The 23,170-nt window shown below is 33.1% G+C and overlaps 1 protein-coding gene and 1 pseudogene across 2 annotated transcripts in view; both read left to right on the top strand.

Moving 5' to 3' along the window:
• The window catches only part of sog (chordin short gastrulation), a 91,620-nt gene that overhangs the window by 56,258 nt on the left and 12,192 nt on the right, over positions 1–23,170 (top strand). The window contains exon 3 of the mRNA XM_076395689.1: positions 8,716–8,845. Within this exon, the coding sequence (XP_076251804.1) occupies positions 8,716–8,845 (130 nt within the window). The remainder of the gene's footprint in view (positions 1–8,715; positions 8,846–23,170) is intronic.
• LOC143191039 (importin subunit beta-1 pseudogene) lies at positions 2,127–5,779 on the top strand (annotated as a pseudogene). The gene is made up of 2 exons (XR_013004383.1): positions 2,127–3,341; positions 3,487–5,779. The product of XR_013004383.1 is annotated as an importin subunit beta-1 pseudogene (transcript).

Genomic DNA, 23,170 nt, shown 5'->3' with positions numbered 1-23,170 from the left:
TGTTTACTTTTTACGTGAGAAAATGGCTTATTTACGAAGCTATTTTAAGCAATACGGCATTAATCCTTATCGAATTAAGTACCTTAAATACAGTGTGCAATTAATATAGATCAATATGGTTCCTTACAGCATGTAAATTAAACAAATATTTTCGGAGATATTACAAATTTAAAATTTGCGTTTAAAAATGTGTAATGTAATAAAAATTGTATGAATTTAGATATTCCAAAGATAGCAGGAAATCTTCATAGTAAGTATAGGGGAAGAGGAATTGTTTTACTCCAAATTTAATGCGTGCAGGCCAAGGGCAGTAATGAATGAACCAAAAATACTGGATCGATTTTAATCATGTTTTCATTGAGTGACATAGGCATATATATTTTATGCCCGTGCAAAGTCGGAGCGGACCGCTATGTTTTTATATACAACATTCATATTTTTTCTGTAGTGTATTTAATTTAGTATCAGCATTGCACCCGTGCGAAGCCGGGGCGGGTCGCTAGTAAATATATATATATAAATATATATAATATATATATAATATATATATATATATATATATATATATATATATATATATATATATATATATTTCACACTTGTTCAGCATTTCGAAACTGTGTGCCAGCCCAGCCATGATGCATCGATCTGAACAAATCATAATCAGAAGGCGTTATATCTGGTGAGTATGCTGGATGCGGCAGAACTTTCCATTTGAGTTGCCACAGTGAATCCTTCACAACTTTTGTATCATGTGGCCGAGCGTTGTTATGTAATAGAATGACTTTGTATCTGTTACTCGCTATTACTGTTCTTTTTTCAACAATACGTCAATCAATTTTTTTAATAGACGTTGGTAAACATCTACAGTAATAGTTTATCGATTTTAGCAGCTTATAATACACTACACCCAGCTGATCCTACCATATGCACTACAAGATTTAATGGCCATGAACATTCTGATTCGGTGTCGATGTGGATTATTCTCCTGAACTAACCCATTACTTTTTACGTGTAGAATTGAAGTAGTATACCCGCTTTTCATCGCCAGTCATAATTGTTCCTTTTTGACAGGCAAGCAATGAAATGGAAGACTTCGAAAAGGCATTTTCTGACAATTCGTATTTTCCATACATTTTGGATCCGTCTTAAGTCGCAAGTAAACAACTCGAAGCAATTTCGAAGCTCGAATTATATGTGAGACACTGAATGTTTTGGTAATGTTTCTTTTGGTTATTATTCGAAAATTCTTTTAATTCCCAGACAGTACAAATCTTCATACTGTACGTGTCAAAATTTTATCTCATTTCAACTCTTACTTTTGCTGTTTTAAATATATTTTGCTTTCTGTTAGAAATTAATGTTATTGAACTGAAACAATGATTTGATAAACGTAAACAAACACTAAATAGTTTTGGGAAACCTTAAATGAAGTTCTATCAGATATCTAAAGGTAGGATATTTACGTCTTACATGAAGTTTCTTTCAAAGTAGGTACAGCGTTTACTCCTTAAGCTCTAGCAATAACGCATCGACCACTTAGAGCATGGTTTACCTTTTCAGCAACAAACAAAGGATTTCTTACTTTCGTAATAGATAAATATAGATCCACTACAACTTGCCTATTGAGTATCAATTAGTTAAAACAGCCGATAAAAGCATTTAAAAAAAAGAAAAGTTGGACGAGCGTTGGAATGAACATTTTCATCTTCTCCTAAAAAAGAGTGGCAAAAAATATTTTCTTAATGTAATTGTACCGGAGACTTATTCATTAATAATACTTTTACTACGAAAGTTCATACAGATATGTTAATGTAACAAACTGTCCCATTTCAATTTAGTTCGTTCACTTTTCTAGTAACATTGACCGATATTCTTTGATCTATAAACAACTTGATATATAGCATATGTTTTGTGCGATATATTTACTCATCTTCATCTAAGTTCATGTAATTATAAGTAATTGAAATAGTAACAAGAAATAAAATTGGATATACTAAATTTCATAAAACTATTTAAATTAATAATTATTTTTCGACAAATTTGTATTACATATTAAAAACAATAAATACTGTAATTTGTGAGTTTGGTAGGATAGTCATCCTACTATGCGAGTAATAATCACGAGTAAATGTCTCTTGGCAACAGTGGAAAATCTGATGTGTAAAAACGGGTGTCCTGTGTCATGTCACTGGTCAGGCAGTAGGCTTAATGCGAAGCACCGTGGTTTGTAGACTACATTAAGTAGTAGGTCCAGTCCAGATAAACCCTGGTTGGTAAAAATAAAGCTTTAAAATTTAAGAAACAAAAAATTGGCTCAAATCATTTAGCTTTAAAGCATTTCTTAATTTGAAGCTTTATTGTGAAAAATCGGTACAATGTATTTTATTCCAAGTATTGTGTAATTATGTAATTTGTGAGAATATCCTGTAGCAATCCGTTTTTTGGTATCTTCATAAGAAGTGAAGTGCTGCTCAGACAGATTACGGCTCATATGTCGGAACAAGTAGTAATCGGGAGGAACAAGGTCTGTTCAAAAAATGTTATGTTCACAATTGGACACAAAATGACACATGATACTGAAACTGTGAGAATCAGTGAGGCTTCAACATGATGGTTACAAATATAGAATTTAATACACAGAAACACTATCTGTTGTACATCCTTTAAAATTAATTTACAGGCCTGATAATATTATCATATAAAATCATCTTAACTTTATATCAGGTTACTGTAGTAATAAATGAGGAATGAATATAGTAATAGTATAGGGTGAAGCTGAATCAGTGAATAAGAAAAAGAATGTAGTTATCAATGAAGATGGATCCGAAAGAACTATGCTCATCGAAAACATCCGTCATTCGAAAGAACTATGCTCGTGGTTTTTAGGGTAAATTATATGGCTCGATGAATGGAGGTAAAACGAAATGAAACAGTGGCGTTTACATTATGTGACTGTTATTTATTGAAGTTATATAAAATGTGAAATTACAAGTAAATAAAAGGTAACGGCGCTGGGTTTACCTGTAGACGAGGCTTGGGCAGTCGACGGTGGCACGTCCCTATTGAATGATCAAAGTACCCTTCAATAATCTCCCAGGTAAACGTGTCAGGGTTGCCAGATATTCGTTATCGTATCCTGGTTGGCGCTGCTGGCATCCTGCCCGTGTTCAACATATGGGATTATATTACTGGGTATTTTGTGGACCGTTATTCCACAATCTAAAATTCGATATGCCTCAAGGTCGCTACAATACTCCCCTGCCAGAATTTTACATAAAATTATAAAAACAAAAAAGGTATGATAAATTAAATACAAAATACAGATATATCAAAAAAAAGTATGTTACGTAGATAGAGCTTTAAAACATATCGAGAAGATAAAGGAAAACTGATTTATATGGTTGAACGAACTGAATATATTGACGTGTGAATATTGGTACGGTTGTGCGCTAATACGGCTGTTGATATCTTTCGGTCCTACAGATACCGTTGCTTCATCGTCACTTTGGCACTTCAATGTGGTCTATCGACGACGTTGAAAACAAGCTATTTTTCGAACATCGACGCTGTGGGGGATTCGATGGTTCGACGACGTGGTAGCTTATTTTCTTCGACAAGACGTTGGCAATTCTGGTACCGCGACAAAGACATGACGAGTCTACGGTAACTGCAATCGGTACTTAGCTTCTCGAGCTGCTCTGTGACTAACCCGTAGTTACATACGTTACGGCAATCGATAGAAAAGCTACCCAAAGCCTTTCAATCAAAATGTCTGCCAATACGACTGAAACTGTGAGTGAAGGAAGACATTATAATTTAAATTTCATCGTGCAGAGATTGCTGGAAGCCACGGATAGATCGAACGAGGCCCAGGCCAACCTGCTTTCGGTCCCCTACGAGGCGCTGATGGAGAGATGATCAAGAACTCGCCCAGAGATTGTTGCGTCACCGTTCAGAAGACCACCATGGTTATCTTGGACAGGCTTCAACAGGTTCTTCAGATGGAATCTCAAATCAGCAGCCACAGCGACCGTTCTCAGTTCAACGACCTGCAGTTGTTACTGTGCGGCACGCTACAGTCCGTGTTGAGGAAGGTGACGCCGGAAAACGCTCTCCAAATTTCAGATGCGGTCATGACAGCACTTTTAACCATGTTCAACTCCCACAAAATCGGAGGCGTTCAGGAGGACGCTATTATGGCAGTATCTACGCTAACGGAGTTTTTGGGAGAGGACTTCCTGAAATATATGGATGCATTCAAACCTATCCTGTATCTGGGACTAAAAAACCACCAGAAATATCAAGTGTGTGGAACAACAGTGGGTCTCACTGGCGATATCTTCCGTACCTTGAAAATGAAGGCGCTGCCTTACTGCGACGAGATCATGACACACCTGCTACAGAATCTCGGCGAACCGTCGGATCATCGAAGCGTCAAGCCACAAATCCTCTGTTTTCGGTGACATAGGGCTGAGCATAGGACCCGAGTTTAAGAAGTACTTGGAGGTTGTGCTAGCTACTTTGGCACAGGCCTCTCAAGCCCAGGTGGATCGCAACGATTTCGACATGATCGATTATCTGAATGAATTGCGAGAGGGAGTTTTAGACGCCTACACAGGCCTCATCCAGGGTCTGAAAGGGGATGGTAATGCTCCCTCTCCAGATGTAGCTCTCCTAGAGCCCCGCATACCATTTATCGTCCAGTTTATTACGGTCGTAGCTCAAGACTCTGAACATTCTGATGGCACGATTGCAGTAGCAGCAGGTATCATCGGCGACCTGCGTGTTTGTTTTGGTGCCCCCATTCTCAGATTGCCGGATCTGGAGCCAATAAACGAGATGCTGGCCCATGGTCGAAGATCAAGAATACTGCGCACCAAAGTGCTATGCAACTGGGCCACCAAAGAGTTGAGGAAGTTAAAAAACCAACGGGCCACCGTTACAGCACCAGCGGCTATTTGGTGAGTGTAAACGATTGTCTTGTTCTTAGTTTTTATTTCATTTGTCGCCCATTTCGCGGTGGTAAAATGCCAAAACCATCCGCCATCGTCAACGACTTGATCCGAAACAGAAGCAAACTCGACTGTCTGACGCATGGCATAGGAAGTCACGGTGTATCATCGGCCCATCAAAGTAAACGCCGCGTTTGCCCGGAACGTATCAAATAAACCGTTTATTCCTTGTATCATTTGGAACTTTTTTCTTAGTCGCACACGACACTTTTACACTGCTTATTCACTTTATTTGTAGTAGTTTTCGAAAGAAAAAAAAACAGCGTCAGCCTGGCATTTTTTTGTTTCGTGATTCGAGGCCATCGTGATTCGAGGAGGTTTTGGATTGAACAAAATTCTCACTCTGGCGTACAAGATCGGAAACCAGAGTCAATGTGTTGGCGGCATTGGTAAAAATGTTTCGATTCCCATCTGAAAACAAAATAAAACTGTTACTGTATCTGTTGTTCAAGTCAAAGCGATTTTAATATATATCAATTTTTTAATTCTTAGTATGTTTTCTTTTTTTTTTAAGTTTGTTTGTTCTGGTTTGGAATTAGGTCTGTAGGAATGAGGAGAGCAGGTGGTTGCTGATTTTATTCGTTTTTTAGTTTTTATGATAAGGTCCAGTTTCATCGTTAGCACCCACCAATATAGAGTTAAATTATATCTGTCTATAATATATCTATAAAGAAATCTAGTCGAAAATGCTGATGATTAGATAGTAATAGCAATAGTAATGTTAAAAGTTCTACAAGTTCAAAAGTTGGTCAAAAAAAATAAAATTTGGAAAAAAAATTAAATGGAAATAATGAAATAAATTTTAAGATTCATTGTTCCAGCACTAAAATAAAATTTAATGAGGAACAAATATTCGAAAGAATGTAATGTTGAAGGAACAAAAGCAAAATTGAAAAAGAATCGTATTAAAATAATTGAAAATTTCGTATCAAAAAAAAAAATTAAATAACGGTTACGTAAAATACACCAAGACACACGCCCCCCGCCCCCCCCATTCACAAAGTCCAAGAGTCCAAACTCAATTTTGCGAAACATCACGTCGGGGTCACCACTTTAGGATAAATTATATGACTCGATGAATGGAGGTAAAACGAAATGAAACAGTGGTGTCTATATTATGTGACTGTTATTTATTGAAGTGATATAAAATGTGAAATTACAAGTAAATAAAAGAAAACGGCGCTGGGTTTACCTGTAGACCAGGCTTGGGCAGTCGATGGTGGCACATCTCAACTGAACGCTAGTCAGATACTGAACGATCAAAGTACCCTTCAATAAGGATATAGTAAAAAGGTCCAGAGATTGGGTTACTTTCGGCACTATTCGCATATCGGTCGGCGCAATATACTCGCGACAAGCCGAAATGCTAAAAATCGATTTTGCCAATTTCCCATGAAGTTATTTACTTTATGGATGTAATTTATTTTAGAAAAATCATTTATTTAACTAATAAGACTTTCTGAAGTTAACTTTTATATTTTGTTTTGAAACAAAAAATAATAATAGAGCAGATACGTGTTTTACTATTTAATACAATATATAGTTTTTGCTTTTAGATTTAGCAACGCTGCAGAGTACTGCAAGCTAAGCATTCCTCAAAAGAAATGGTGATAAACCGTATTGCTCTGATTTAATGTTGGGCATTTATTTGTGTAACTATTAAAGCGTTTAATATAGCTTTTTATGAAGTTGTTTTTTGACTTTCCTTTTTATTCAAAAAGAACGCTTTTTAATTTAACACTTCCGCGTTTTAACTGGATTTACAAATATGGAGAGTCAAAGGTAAGTTTAGTTTGAGTTTTACAAATAGGATAAATTAATTAAATGATTTAAATTTTGCAGTGAAAGTAAATTAATATGTCAAGTTTGTAATAAGACATACAGCAAGAGAAAGAAACAGACATATGCGAAAATTTCACCATGAGCTTGCTGTACTACTAAAGCCGATGACAAAAATGATCATCTGCCCTCTCTGTGTCCTCAACTTAATGATTTTTGTATCCATACACACTGAATTTCGATAGTATTTTTGTCGGATCCATAATACAGATGTTACACAATCTAATCTATAATTTAAAAATTTGTAAGGCTTTGAAAGTGGGAAGTTCAAGGACATTAAAGAAAACGATATTATTGCTTAAAGAATTTTTCAGGGAACAAGAAGTCAAGAAGTTTAATATACAACTGTATAAGGAGTAATTGTCAAGGTAGTAATTTCCATAAAGGTATCGATGTGATTATTATTTTACCAATGAATTTCAGGTAGGGTATGATAAGGCAAGAAGAGTTAGGGGCAAAAATTAATTTGAGTCTGTCTATATAAGTACATATTTTTTTATTAAGAATGCTATAAAACTCAATATTGAAGCGAGTACAAGTAGCCAATGTGAATCTCAGAATAATATACTACAATTGAATTTTGACAAGGTAATAATGAATTATAAATTTAAGTAATTTCAATTAAACGTCCAGTTTATAGGCATTGCAGAAGTGCAGGAAAAGATTGCATACCATTAATCCTAACAAGGTAGCTATTTGGGAAAGTATTGTATTTGCTAGCGCTGTATGATTTGTTGATAAGGAAGGGTAATCTGCCAAAATATCAACTAAGAGAAAAGCAGATCTAAGAAGAAATAAAATAAAATACTTGAAAGGTACTAAAAAAATAAAATATTAACATCATTGAGTTTTTAGGTACTTGAATCCTTGATTTTATTAAATATGATGGTGGTCTTTCAGTGGGTAAGCCATTTTTCCTTGAAATATATTAACCTTGCCTTTATTTGGAAAAATGTTCTATTGCAACTTTTATTGTATTGTAATTAATTAGTAAATAGTGCGAGTAGTATAAAAGAATATATGTATAAGGAAGTTGTCATAAAATTTTATTTATATATAATACATTTGTAGTATTGTATATCCATAGATGTGGTAGTTTAGCAAATTTTTTATGGCATAGTTAAGGTTCATTGTTTTATATCCTTTAATATGTAATTAAAAATGTAATATTATGCTGTATTTTTCTTTTACCTTCTTTAAAATGTTTCGTAAATTAATATGTCTTCTTACTGTTTTTTAAAGGTCATTTTTATATGTACATATATGGTATATGTAGGTTATTATATAGAACTTATGAACATTACCATTTATTTTAAAAAATTATACAGTATATTTTATGCCTTGAATACTAATTCTATGCCAATATCAGAAGTTTGGTTATAAATAAGACACAGAGTAACCTACGACGTCCGAAGCAATACTGAGAATATTCTAATATGTCTAAAACTCGGGACGCGCGCGCCGGCGCTGTATATTTAATCTACCGGACCACGATGATTTTTAATGTATGTTCAATAATCTCCCAGATAAACGTCTCGGGGTTACCAGATATTCGTTATCCTGTCCTAGTTGGCGCTGCTGGCACCCCGCCCGTGTTAAACATCTGGGATTATATTTCTGGGTATTTTGTAAAGCGTTATTCCACAATGTAAAATTCGACATGTCTCAAGGTCACTTCAGTTTAAAATTGCCAGTTGACAATGACAGTGTTTGAACAGTATCCATGTTTAAGAGCAAGTCCCAGCCTAAATAACGCTAACGAGTTATAGTGACTTTACATTGATTATATTTTTTATTTGCTAAAATTTGTTATCATATTTTATATCATAGAAACACTGTCCTAACAAAAATCATATTTTAGTTTCAGAAGAAACGCAGAATAGTAGCTCGAGTACAATGTCATAGTATCAAAGACAAATGCCCCATTCCAACTTGCGATGAGCCTGTCATGCAACCAAAACAGTGCTGCAAGACGTGTCCAGGTGATCCAAGTAAGTACTCAAACGTATTCTTCTAGAAAATAATGAAACTTCATACATAAAGTCTGGATTTATTCTCGCAATGTGTCTAAGAAAATTTCCTACACCTTCAGCTGACATTGCAGATTTAAATCTTCAATAATGATAATTTTATCGCGTTGCCTTAAATGTTAAAACATTCTAAAACAAAACTAAAGTTAACTTTTATATGACTTATTTTTATTAAGTGATATTAATATTTTTACAACAAAACATAACAAACAGATGTAAATAGCTGCCATTCATTTCGGTTCAACACTGATAATCCAGAATCGCAATAGAACTATCAAAAACACGAATGTTGACGGATATATGTTAATAGTGTTAACGGCTGCATTTTTTGAAAACCGCTTTGCGGTTTTATTCTGCTTGTTTTGCAACGCTAGGCGCCGCAACGACATTAATTTCAAAACGTCAAGAACCTTTTCGTTTGGCAATACCCGGCGGCTCACTATCATTCGATGCATAAAGCTAGCGGAATAGAAAATGTAAATACTAGTACAACAATGTAAAACCAGCTGTTATCGTTAGATTTTAGATCAGATACCTGTAGTTGTTTCCTAAAGAATTTGATAATTTTATGAATCCATTCTTCACATTATTAAAATATCGATAATCATTATCAATCTTTATCATTCTTTAATTCGTGCGTGAAGCTAACTGATCCAATTTGGTCAATCACCAGTTATATGTAAAGAGAGTTATGATGATCGAATGAAGATCTCACCAGGATAATCGATGATATGGGATAACATCATGTCATAACATCTTTTATTTTTATTACATCAATTGAAATTAGATTAATCGAAATTAACGCACTACGGCTTAAACTATATGTTTGTTGAAGGAAACTACGTTGTCATATACTCTAAAATTTGTTAAAACAAAAGAATAGCCGGAGACTTGTCTGTTGGATTAAAAAAAAATAATGCATGCAAAGTACGGCGTGAATTTTAGGCTTATTCTGACCCAAAACTGACCGCCACATTTTGTTATTCATTTAAAATACACATCCCAACATACTATTCATGCCATCTAGCGTAGGGACCATAAAAAATTCAAGTCTGATTTCGCAAGATGACGTTTATCATGGACACGTTCGAGTTGGGATGCCGTTTCAAAGCCCGGATCGCATCAATTATTTGCAAGTTCATTTACACCACCTTGTGCGATATAATGTAATCTCGCCTCCGTACTGGTATGAATTTCGTTGGAAATTTTATGCAGATATAAAATATTCAAACGTGCACGAGATCTTGCTCATTCATATAATAATTTGGGCTTCGTCTAATTTTCAGGAAAAATCAATACGAAATCCGCATTAAAATATTAAGTATTTTACTCGAAGTTTGTTCGGAATAATTTCAATATTTATTGTTCTGTTATTGAATATTTTAATTGTCGATTGGAGATGAGTATCTTACAGTCAACGATTATTTCTAAAATAACTTCTAATTCACATAATACCTAAGGTAAATAATAATCGATCATCACTGTTTCACCTTTTTAGAACATGACTGATAACAATACGTTTTATTAGCACTTAAATTCCTAGACGATAAATATATTTAGTTTCTTTTTGACCAATTCATTATATTATTTACATAAGTGATGTAATTAATCCGTAACATTTATTTAAAAAACGCTTAATATTTTAGGAATCGGTGATCAGTAGAGCTCATTGTTTTATCCTGAATACTTTCCATTTATTTTAGTGGCGGTATTTTAAAGGATTTGTTATTAAAAAAAAACATCGTTTTTTATCGTTTTTAATTGTATATTATTCCTTGAAATTCACAATACTGACTAGGTTATGTAGGTAGTGTATGCATTTTTACTCAAAATAAGTGATAGTGAAAGCGAGGTCTGGTTATTCCAATAATTTAATATATCCCAACGATGTAGATGCCTTTGAAGCGCTACTGAGGTGGGTGAATTTCATTGTCCATGAAGATTAGTTTATCGAATTGTACACGATGTTTCTCTACTCTCTCTCTCTCTCTAGCATTTAATATACAGACTGGCTCTAATAGTATCAACATCTAATATATCAGTATTTAAACTCAGTCTCCTGCTCTGCCGATACACTTTTGACTTTTGACTATAAAATGTGGATATATTATGACAATCCCAATTAACATGAATAGAACAAATACGCTATCACGAAAATATATAAAATTAACCAGCACTACCCTACACCAATACTGGCATATACTGGCTACTAATTCGCAACAGATGCTCTAACTCAGAAGATCCATACGTTACATCCATACGATCATTATGTTATCACTCAATATCAACTCTATAGTATGTTATTATTAATAATTTTAATTAACGTTGCCCTAGGTTCTGTCTGCGTCGTATGGTTTCCACTTGTTACTATATACCACAGAAAACTAGTAAAAAACTATGTGTTACTAATTGATAAAAATGCTATGACATTTACCGTAGAACAACGTAAGCAAAACCTGGTTGGTTCCTGTACCGGGGGCTTGACTTTGCGTAAAGACATAGCGGTTCACTTATATAAAGGTATTGTGAATGTAAAATAATTTATATTATTATGCAAGGAAAGTTGTAATTAACTCAGTCTGTTACCTGGTCAATTAAAATGAGCCGGTATTCATGAATTTATACAAATTACGTTGCCAAGCTTGAGTTACAGTTTTACGCGATTTAAAATGAATATTTTAATTTATATATACGCCACTGTACATATATATTTGCTATCTTCTATATAATATATAGTCATATGTACAAAATCTGTTTCCTTTTGAGTCCCTTCGTGTTAAGTCATTAAGACATTTTTGAACTTTTTGAATGATCTATATTTTTTGTTACCCAGAATACATATCAGATTGTTGATATCGATGGCTCTCCTGTACTAATTCATGGCGCTTTCCATCGCCAATCAAAATATGCTACAGAAAACTCCTTTTTACCTAGCTAGTAGGAAGCCCTTTACTTAGAGAATCCCAACGTTGAAACGGTTCGAAATTGCATTCTTAGTCGATTCGTGTGCTAGTATCTTTCCTATCCCGTGTTGAACAGGGAAACAGTCGATTCATCAACTGCTGACCTGTCGTAGAATTTGAGCTAGATGCCCAATAAGTCATTGTCTTCGAACTCTTTTGATTCTCTTTAATATTGACCTCAAAAATCACCACTTATAAATCGTTAAAAGTAAAACCAACAATTGGAATATGATGAATCGGCATCACCAGGTTTTTAAAAGAATTTAATGGGCTTTGGCATCAAATTTTCTCAAATCAAACAACAAAAGTAACGAATATTAAAAATACAATTTTGAACTGTAACTTTCAATAACTGTAACTCAATAATATCAAATTGAAATAAACTTGAAATGTCAAAACCATGGAATTAAAAAGAAAAGAAAAAACGGATCTTAATGTCTACCGGAAATCAAAAGAAAACTGTCGAATACTTTAATATATGTAGAATTAATTTATTGAACGGTTTGAACATATTTTTAGATGACAGTTGGAGTTCTGGTAAAGCTAACGACCAACCTAGTAAAAAGCCTTAAGTCAATTCTGTTGTCATCGTTTCAACAATAACTCTGATACAAGAATAAGAAGAGCAACAACAAGTAGTAGTATTTAAAGAGTAGTAAAAACATATTTAATGAATTCATCAATGTTATTTACTAGAATTGAAACATATTAAAATATAATGGTCCCATAATTTCTTCAATCCCAGAATAATTTACTTAATCAGTGATATTAAAAATTCCGTATTAAAAAATAATAGTATTTTTTCTTTAACAAGCTCTACACATACCTACATAATATTATATAGTACGCTTCAGAATTAATAAACAGTAAAATTTTAACATAGGCTCTACCATTAGAAGGCTAGAACGAGGTGTAGCTCTGCGGAGGAAAAAAGACCACCAATGTCTATTAATCTGTTAGACATTCTTGCGGTTGCCTACTTATGTAAACTGTGCAACCAAACAACTACTTAAACTATTATGAAGAAAAGAGAACAAAAATGACATGCGTTTAATGGTTGTTAACGTGTAAAACTACGATTATTCAAGATTAAACCGGAATGCGCAGTAGAAATAACGATTCGATGAATTTTTAAAAATATTAACTCGATAATATATATTTCAATTGTTCCTAACAAGCAATGTTAGTATAATTTAAACGGCCCACTAAATGTCTTCAGACATCTCCGATTACCATATTGCGTAACAAAATTCAAAATGAAGTAATAATTTACATACTAATTTTACTTTTCGCTAATTGATTGTCCCAGTCGTTAAACATTTTTTCCGAACAGCTTCCAAAAATTATAATATTCTTGTCAGACTTCTACTTTCTCCATGTATGAAAAAAAATTAATGTGTCTTAACTGTAATGTGCTGTAATTTTAACAAAAAGAAGTTTTCATTTTGTATTTTTTCATATTCATATTTCCTTGATCTTTCATAAATTTCTCTATTTCTTCAATCCCTTCGTGTTTTCTTAATTTATTTCGAATTATCTGATTTAGGACTACAAAACATGCCAAAGCTTTGAATTGTTTATTTTGGTTCAAGATTTGAAATAAATCAAAAAATTCAAGGAAGTCATTGGATGCCATATTAAAACTAAAAGCTATGTAGTTCCAATAAAAAATCATTAACAGATCAAATGAAAAATCCCCGGCCTGACATATAGCGCTACTAGAATTAAATCCATATGTTTATTAGTTAGGCCTAACCCTCAAAAGATGCGTGTATAAATTTGACAGCTGTCGGATCATTAGTTTGTGAATTATAGCATTTTGAGTGAAGTAACTTTCGTTATTGTGAAAAAATGGATAAAAAGAAATTTCGCGTGTTGATAAAATATTGCTTTTTGAAGGGCAAAAACTTGGCTTGATGCTGAATTTCCTGACACTGCTCCGGGAACTTGATTTTCCATCAAGGATTGGTATGCTAAGTTTAGACCTAGTGAAATGACACCGAGGACTGTGAACGCGTGGAAAGACGTTGTTACCGACGAAAACATTTAAGAAATCCTCAAATTGAAATTGAATGAAATAGCAGACAATCTAAAGATATCAACTGAACGTGACCTAAAACAAAGACGAGTTGATGATTCGAAGCAATATTTGAAGATGATCAAGCGTAATAAACCCAAGTTTTTGCGTCGATATGTGAGGATGAAACATGGTTCCATCATTTCACTCCGAAGTCCAATCGACAGTCATCCGAGTGGACTGCACACGATGAACCGGCTCCAAAGCATGGGAAAAGGCAACAGTCGGCTGGCTAGGTTATGCCGTCTGTATTTTGGGAGGCGCATGGAATAATTTTCATTGACTACCTTGAAAAAGGAAGGACCATCAACAGCGACTACTACATAGCGTTATTGGACCGTTTGAAGGACGAAATCGCCGAAAAAGGCCGCATATCAAGAAAAAGAAAGTGCTGCTTCACCGAGACAATGCACCGTGCCACAAGTCAGTGAAAACGATGGCAAAAATCCATGAATTGGGCTTCGAATTGCTTCCTCATCCACTGTATTCTCTAGATCTGGCCCCCAGCGACTATTTCCTGTTCTCAGATCTCAAAATAATGCTCACTGGCAAGAAATTTTCGTCGAATGAAGAGGTAATCGCCGAAACTGAGGCCTATTTTGAAGCAAAGGACAAATCGTACTACAAAAATGGTATCAAAAAGTTGGGGGGTCGTTATAAGCAGTGTACCCTTGAAGGGAATTATGTTAAAAAAAAATGCCAAAAAAATGTGTTTTACTATGGTAGGTCGGGGTCTTTTCAATTGAGCTGTTAGATGAAGTCCAACCTACATTGTATTTTTTAACTTTTATTTTTTTAATATTTAAGTAGTGTAACACCGACTTGGTTGGCACATGGTCGCGATTTCGAATCCTATCAGAAGACATCATCTTACCCAGCCTGATTGCTGACGTGCCGGGGGTGGTTGTTTTTTTTTTTTGTTAAATTTTACACTTTTGTCTCTAAACAATCACAAAAATAAGCGGCGGACTGAATCCAGCTATTAAGATCAACAGTCGTCTTGTTAAACATTTTATACCGTCCATTACAATGTCCAGAATTTGTAATCTATTAAATTTTATATTACTTTATATTATACAAATAAAGCACCACTCTAAATCAAAAGAACGATACTAGAAATATATTTGTATAAAAAAAAGTTCAAAATAGTATTAAAAAATCCATATAGTAAATCAACGTAAAAGGAACGATATAATGAGAAATATTGTCTGGTGTTTTATCATTGATGCTTAAACAGCGCGAATAAAATGAACGGCAGGGTTTTAAAATAGAATTTATAATTATGATGTCAAATCAGGTGATGTTTTCTTAAATATATACGGTGTCCTAAAATAACAAACTTTCCTCTATATATTATAATAATTTATCACGTATATCCAACGAAGAAGTTATTTATTGATCATCATAGTACGATCGCAATTATATATTTTCGTAATCTCAAATTCATACTGATAATTAAACAAGGTCGAGTCGAGAGACAAAATTTTATATCACCTGATGTTAATTTAAGGATAGCCCATCACCTTTCCTTTCTTATTACGATGGAATATATGTTCTTGGTTATATAACACTATATTTATAAATCAATAAATTCTTCCTTCATTAAAGTTGTCTTAGATTCACCCTTTTCGCTAATTTTATGAGAAATGATTGATTGCATTTTGCAAGTAAAGAAATCCTACTTTAGAAAGAATTCCAACTTGTTGCCAAAACCTATATTAAAAAAAATACTGTATTTGTATCCTATTTCTTCCTAAAATGTATTCCGACGATAACTATTTTCATGACATGTCATCCCCAAATGCTCCTCAGAATGCTATTTAACATAACTTTTGTCGATTACTATTGATTTTTCTTTCGCCCGGTAAAATATTTCTCTTCTCCCAAGATTATTTTTTAAAAAACACACATCCGACACGTCCTCCAATCATAACGTTGTTTATCGAATGGTAAAGATAACACCGCACCACTTGAAACTGACTCTGTCGAGCACTCGAACATCGCATTTCGATATGGAATTTTTATTTTGGCCAGTAAAAATATTATTTTAATGTACGCTCTTACGTCGACGTTCTTCTTGTTTTGGTTCAAGAGGTATCCCCTTTTAAGTAGGCTGGCTATGAGCAAATAAACAAAAAAGTACAATGAACGTGGAAAAAACTAGTGGGATGTCATCAATAAGCTCGTTAGCAGCAGTACAATGGCGCCGATGGAAAAGCTTCTTGTGCAGAAAACGGCCTGTCTAGACAAAAGATCTCTGAGACGTTTTACTGGAGACTTCATGGTCAATTGACGCTTTGTTTATCTAACGGTGTACTTGGATTTTGTTTCAGGTCGTCGCTTTAACATTAATAATTAGCTTAAAATATGTAAATTTAGACGAATTTGAAACAATGCTATTCAGTAATATAATATGAAACAGAAATACTGGTTATAAAAAGTCCTAATTGTTATTTGTCCAAGAAATTAATAATTTTAACCTGGTAAAGCGAATTTGTTCCTAGAAGAGTTCGAATCCTTACAATAACTAAGGTTGAGAGAGGCTCTCAATCGGTAAGTTGGCTACGTTAAGTAATTGATTATAGATACATAAAATCAATAAAAAGAAACTCTATATTATTTAATTTAGTATAATTAAGTTAATAAAACTAAAATAAAATGAAATTGGTAATATAGTCGAACACAAACATTTTAATAATAAATAAATGAAATGATCACTTTCTGAGTTTGTCTACGTCTATGTTTACTTAATTATAGTTATCAATGTATTATGACAAAAAGATTATCTATTTTCCGATAACAAAATATTAAAAATATAAATATACAACCTTCATCAAACTACAATAACTAATTGAGTGGTATAACTAATTACGCAGTAAACTATTACTATAGATAATGATAAACTTTTATTTTTATCAATGGCAAAATCAATATTATAAAAATTTTGTAAAAAAAGTTGTGGTAGTATGATTGTGGTGATATTCTTATTCTTATTATTTTCCTCTTATCGCATAGTGTCTCTATTTATTGGACTTCTGTATTAAATTAAAAATGTATTATTTGAGTTGAGATGTAATATCCTCAAAAGATACCGAGCTTTGGATATCTGTCTACCCTGAAAAATATTTTTTCTAAAACTACCAACAGCACAATTCAAAAGGATGAACAGAATATCTGTTTTGTCGGCTGCAATAATGCTAATGCAATATAACAAAAAATCAGATCAAGAAAAGGAGGCGATTTAGATAGCGCGTTTAAGCAATATAATCAAAAATTTACAATCTCTATCTATATTTAGAGAACATCCTTAAATATGATAATCAAAAGGTACGGCATGTTTTTTTGAACACTCTGAATGTGTAAAATATATCACAATAAAATATAGATATAAAATAGAATAAATATTGGATAATGGTACATACTTTAATATAATCCAATCATTATTCGATTATTGGAATATATGGAACATCAATTTTCAACACTCCAACCTCAGAAAACGCCATCGACTAAATTCAACCGTTATCGGTAACATCGAGAAATTCGGTAGTTCTTTTGTTACGGCGCCCTTGAAGCGACCACTGTCAAAAGCGGCGTGAAAAATAGAAGGTGACGACATCTGGCGACACGGCGGAAAATATATTAGCCGTAAAGTTATATCAGAGATCGGAATTTCGTTCCGAATGTGGCTTCGAAACGCCCGCGTTCCCAGAAACAAAAAGAGCCTAATTTCGTCGGGTCGGAATTCTATATCGTCTCCTGATTGAAGATAACCCCATCCCTTCGGCACCATCGAGCTATTCTATCGGATTAAATCGCACCGTTATCGGATCGAGTATCTGCCATGAAATTTTTCCAACGGACGATCGCCTCAAAATTCAACGGCCGTTGATTTAGGGCCGAATTCTCGTTATTTATCGACACTTGCCGGTTTGAAATTAAGGTTAGGAATTGTTTAAAAGAATTTGACGAACCTCTTTTAACAGAAGATATAAAACAGAATCAGAAAGATGCGATATATAAACATTTTAATCAGGTAAGCCAATTTTATTTTTCTTATAAAAACTAAAAAAACAACACATTAAAGTTTTACGGACGAGACATAATGAAGTTTGTAAACAGATTATGAAGTCATGGTGCATTTTTATTAGGCTATTAAAACATAATTCAATTTATTTAATTCAGTGGCCCTTCTAGACTGTTTTAATCTATGTGTTATATTAATGGTATATATCTTTTATTCAAGAAGTCATATGGTACGAATATTAACTAACACAAACTTAATTAGCGTTTGATTGACATTCCCATTGGTATATTCCACATAAGTTTAAAACACTGCAGTGTTCACAACTAAATTAATTCAAAAAGATATTTGTCTTATCAACCTCCGGGTATTTTCTCGCAAATTTCTGGTGCCCTTAAGCCTATAAGATCATATTATTTATAACAGATCATATTAGATATTTAATTTATGCTGTATGTCCACACTGGTTTCAATTTTTTGATGTAATAACAATTTGTTGTGAAGTGCAAGTGATTTTGCATCATATTTTAGAAATATTGTACGCATACAGCAGATTGAGATTAGGCATAGTTTAAAGTTAAATAAAGAAGTGCCGAAAGCTAAAATGTTTATATAGTGTACATTAAAATGAAATACATTCATTTAATAATATCTGGATAGTGTTAATATTTGTTTGATTAATATGTCATTAAAGTTCCACTATGTTATTTGCAGAATTTATGTTATATATGACCATTAGTAATTTTTATTAAAGTTGATATTTTTTAACGCATCTTCTTGTGTATTGATTTAAAACGTTTGGATAGTGTTTGTTTATTGTCTTTTCAGTCCTGAATATCTAAAAACCTTTGAGCTCCTTCAGTCACGTAAAATAAAGGGTGGAAGTGTGTCAATTATTAAAATATCGTAATGGATATTTTGAACTAATTTAAATCTTGCCTGATGGTTTTTCTGTCTTTGTTAAAGCATTGTGCCGATCTAAGTCAATCGACGACACATTTATCATTCATTTGTGATTTAAAAAACATTTGAAATTAAATAAGTTTTTTTTATTTAAAGAAATTGTCAATATGTAAGTATATTAACAAATCTGTTCTCAATTTATTTTAACTCTGTATATATAAAAGACGTAACGTCAATCTGTATGTATCAGTCTATCCAAAATAGCAATGTACTCTTATGGTATTATTTCTAATGTACTATTATTGATAAAATTAGGTTTAGTCACTACATTCTCCCTTATGCATTCTAACATAATGCTCATCTATAATTCTGAATAACGCACATTTATATACACATTTTTTTTCTATTAACTATATACACACCTTTGATTATTTCCACTCTCACCCTATCTTAGTAATTGTCAGCATTGCATCCTAATCACATATCCTGAAAATTTAATTTTGGCACTGTGACTTTCTGAGTGAAAACTTGTTCACGATTCCATCATTTGTCAATTTTTTCAGCCAAATCGAAAGTGCTATATAGGCAATGCTTCTTTCCATATATCCGATATAGTCCTTACTTGTATTATCTATCCTCCTCGACTTACATGCCTATTGTAATAAGTCTTTACTCGATTTTACTTTTCAACTTGATTATATTTAATATATAATAACAGGAAGGTAGATTTTTGAGGAGGGACTTTTTTAACTAGAATAATATGAGAAGGAAAATATTGTGTGGAATTAAAACTAATGTACAAATTGCAATAGGCAATACATTATACCTTATATACACAAGCAAATCTAACTATTGGTAGCAAAGGATTGTTTTTTATATTGGACGTATTCGACGTTCAAGAGTTTGAATATATTTTTTATTTAATATATATTTTAGTATATTATAGCGGAGAATACAAGCTAATGATGAATTAGTACATACAATATAACTACACTCGGAATTAACGTAATAAAACAAATTCAAAAATATATGCAATAATTATGACTCTTTTACCAAACTAACATAAGTTATGACTACTGGACGATCACTAGTATATATTAATATATATCAGATAATCAGAAATATTTAGTGTTGGTGAAATATCTTTGGACAGTGAAAAATTTTACTACCTGTTGAGAGAATGTTTCATTGACTTCGTAAATGCGACCGAATATTTTGGCATCGCTCGGTTATCTCGGTACTCGGTATTTGATTTCGTACGTTATCAAATATGTGCTATTTAATTTTGGTCGATTTTCGCTAGCTGATATTCATTAAATGTATTTCGTATTTTCATTTAACATTCGAGAATGTTAAATATCTTTATGGTATATAAAACAAATTCGGTTTGTGCGCCAAATATTTATAGCTTTGTTTTGTATTACGCTAGGCGCCAGTCAGCCTATTTTTATCCAGTTTTGTTTTTTTATAGACTATTAATGATCGTCTGAAATTCTTAATTTATTTTAATTGTCTAGCGGACTTAGCCTTCTTCGTCGCATCAGAACCGTGATAAGAATGGAATAATTACGGTGGACTAGAAAAGGATATTTTCGTTTTGGATTATTGTGCAAACGTAAACAATTTTGTCTAGTAGCTAAATATGTCGTTCGCAAATATAATTTGTAATTTTAAATTAACGATTAGGCATTAGAATTAATATGTAGCGTTTTAAAAAGATTACCTAGATGATTTCAACAATGAATTCTCCACAAAATAGTCAAAATATGCATATCAAATATGTGGTATTATAATACCCGAAAAGAGCTGTTGAAAACCAACATATTTTAATAGAGATCCTTAGTGAACGATCCAAGATGGAGATTGAGTTGGCCTTTTTACGCCTTGGATTTATTAGGGACGTTAAAACCTTTTTAATTTGTCACAAGCCACCAACAATTACAAAGCAAAATATTCACAAGTGCACAGGTATCTGAAGGGTGTCGTCTATTATGCACTACTAAAACAAAACGACAAAACAACAGCCTCTGGAACTTTCTAGCGCTGGAGTTTACGTAATTTCTTATTTTATATTTTGTCCCCAATCCCGAAACCCAGTCTTTGATTTGTATATTTCCTGCATTCAGTTAAAATATGGTTTACTGTCAATGCTATATTACACTCAATACAAACTGGAGGAGGTTCACTTTTCAATGGATTATCCTACAATGGTCTATTTTTAGTAGGGTGTATACAGATAAACTTTTCTTTAATATGTCCTCTACGTATGGTCTCTGGTAATAATTTCTTTTAATCTCTCATAGTTTGATCTCATCCAACTCATCTTATCGAGCCTTCTGTATAGTTCCAACGTATGAGCATTTATTTCTTTATAACAATATAAAGTATTCACCCTCTATACCCATATGAGGTAGTAACCACATGAACGAAGCATATTTGTATTTTAATTATTTAATTTCATCAATAATGATCTTGTTAATAAGAATCTATGTGGAACTAGTGTTCTTAAGGGAGATCAAAAATATGTGGCAATTGCATAAAATGTATGATTAATTTTCTGAATAATTGCTAGTGGTTTTTAGATGGCCAATAGTTCCGCAGTCACTATGGGTAAGCTAAGGTGTTGCTTCTACACCAAGTTCGTAAGTGCTTATCCAACATAATCATCTCTCTTGGAACCATCAGTAAAAATGAAGTGATGATCCAAGTTCATCCCTTCCAAATTCACTCTTAGTGAGTCCCTTCATAGAGGCATAGTTCAATGTTTATCAAATGCATGATTAAAAATTTAAGGTTTTAAGGCTTCAACCAGAATGCTATACTAGACTCGATGAGATTTAACAGTGACTTGATGAAAAAACTATCGGAATATATCAGAAGACAACAGAATTATTTTCAACGCGATAACGCTTCTTCGTACGTCTCAAATACATAGTCTACCAGTACAAATAGCCCATCCAAATACAACCTCACTTATTATGAAGATTACAAAATGGATCAAATCATGGATTGAATCTGAAAATATCTAAAATAAATGAAATAAAATACGTTTTATTAAAAAACGCTACGAATTAATTCCAACACCTAATATTTATGGAATAAAACAAAAAGATGGGACTCACGCACACGCATTCACATAAAAATGCATTAGGATCGACGTGCGTTGGCACTATTAACATAAGGCAATCAGATGTGTTGTGTGTAATCAAAACTAAATTTTTCCTTTCTGTAAAAATTGAATATCCATCAGTAGATCGACGGATCCGTAGGCGGGAGAAAGAAATGAGACACCCACTGCATAGATGGCGCCGTTATTTTATTTTCTTTGTCTATAAAAAATCTCTCTTAGAACAAACACCCACGGAAACTGGCGGATACACGCTGTCTGTTGATTTTTAATTTATTCTTCGGATTCGACATGGTAAAACCGCCAATATTATTAAGTCTATTAAAAATGAACGTCTTTTGTTTCGGACAGACCTGTACCAGTTTGAAGATTTCCTCCGAAATTGGATTGACAGAAATTAATTAACGGCTAATTAAGATTAAAGGGTATTTTTAAGTAGAAAAATGTTAAGCCTATAAATTAAATTTAAAGAATTTACTACTGATGGTGTTACTGTATATTAAATCGCATTGGATACATTTATAACCAACTTCATCTTAAAGCCTTCACTTTTCAATATGTGTCATTTTGTGGAAGTGTGAACAAAACATTTTTCAGTGCATTGAAAATGTCTGAATGTGTACCGAGTAAATCGCATTTACGGGAAATTATATCTTTTTATTTTAATTGGAAGGAAAAGGCGACTGCAAGTCAATGAATTCTGTGTGAAGCTTATCACATCCATGGACGATTTTGACACCACAGACAAAGAGCGTTCTTCAAGACCGACAAATCCTTGAAGACGAGGCTTTGAATGCATTACTCGATGAAACCATCAATGGGGATCGCCATCGACTACAATTATCGTATCCTATCCTATCGTATATATAAATATCAGTGAGAAAATTTTAAAGTCAATGTGGTCATCCCGCTCTTTAGAAAGAGATTGTAGGTCTGATAAAACCAGTCACTATTTAGACGGAAACAAACACTTTATCAGCATGACGGGAATCTATAGACAATCTACCTACTCGACAATCCAACAGGAAGATTAGAGGCTAGTCAGTCCGCTGAGTGAGTTTGATAAGACTCTGAGATGAACTAATAAACGCAATTTTAATTTTTTAAGGTTTTACGGACAGATTAGAATGAAGTTATTCATTGGACTGTAATATATTTAATAGCCCTAAATGATGATATTGATGAAATTAAAAAG

The sequence above is a fragment of the Rhynchophorus ferrugineus genome, unplaced genomic scaffold (assembly GCF_030347505.1).
Source record: "Rhynchophorus ferrugineus isolate W39M unplaced genomic scaffold, kcgeb_rfMv2 rfM2, whole genome shotgun sequence".
Lineage (NCBI taxonomy): Eukaryota > Metazoa > Arthropoda > Insecta > Coleoptera > Curculionidae > Rhynchophorus > Rhynchophorus ferrugineus.
Note: the sequence above shows the minus strand (reverse complement) of the source record. Positions and strands in the feature narration are given on the sequence as shown.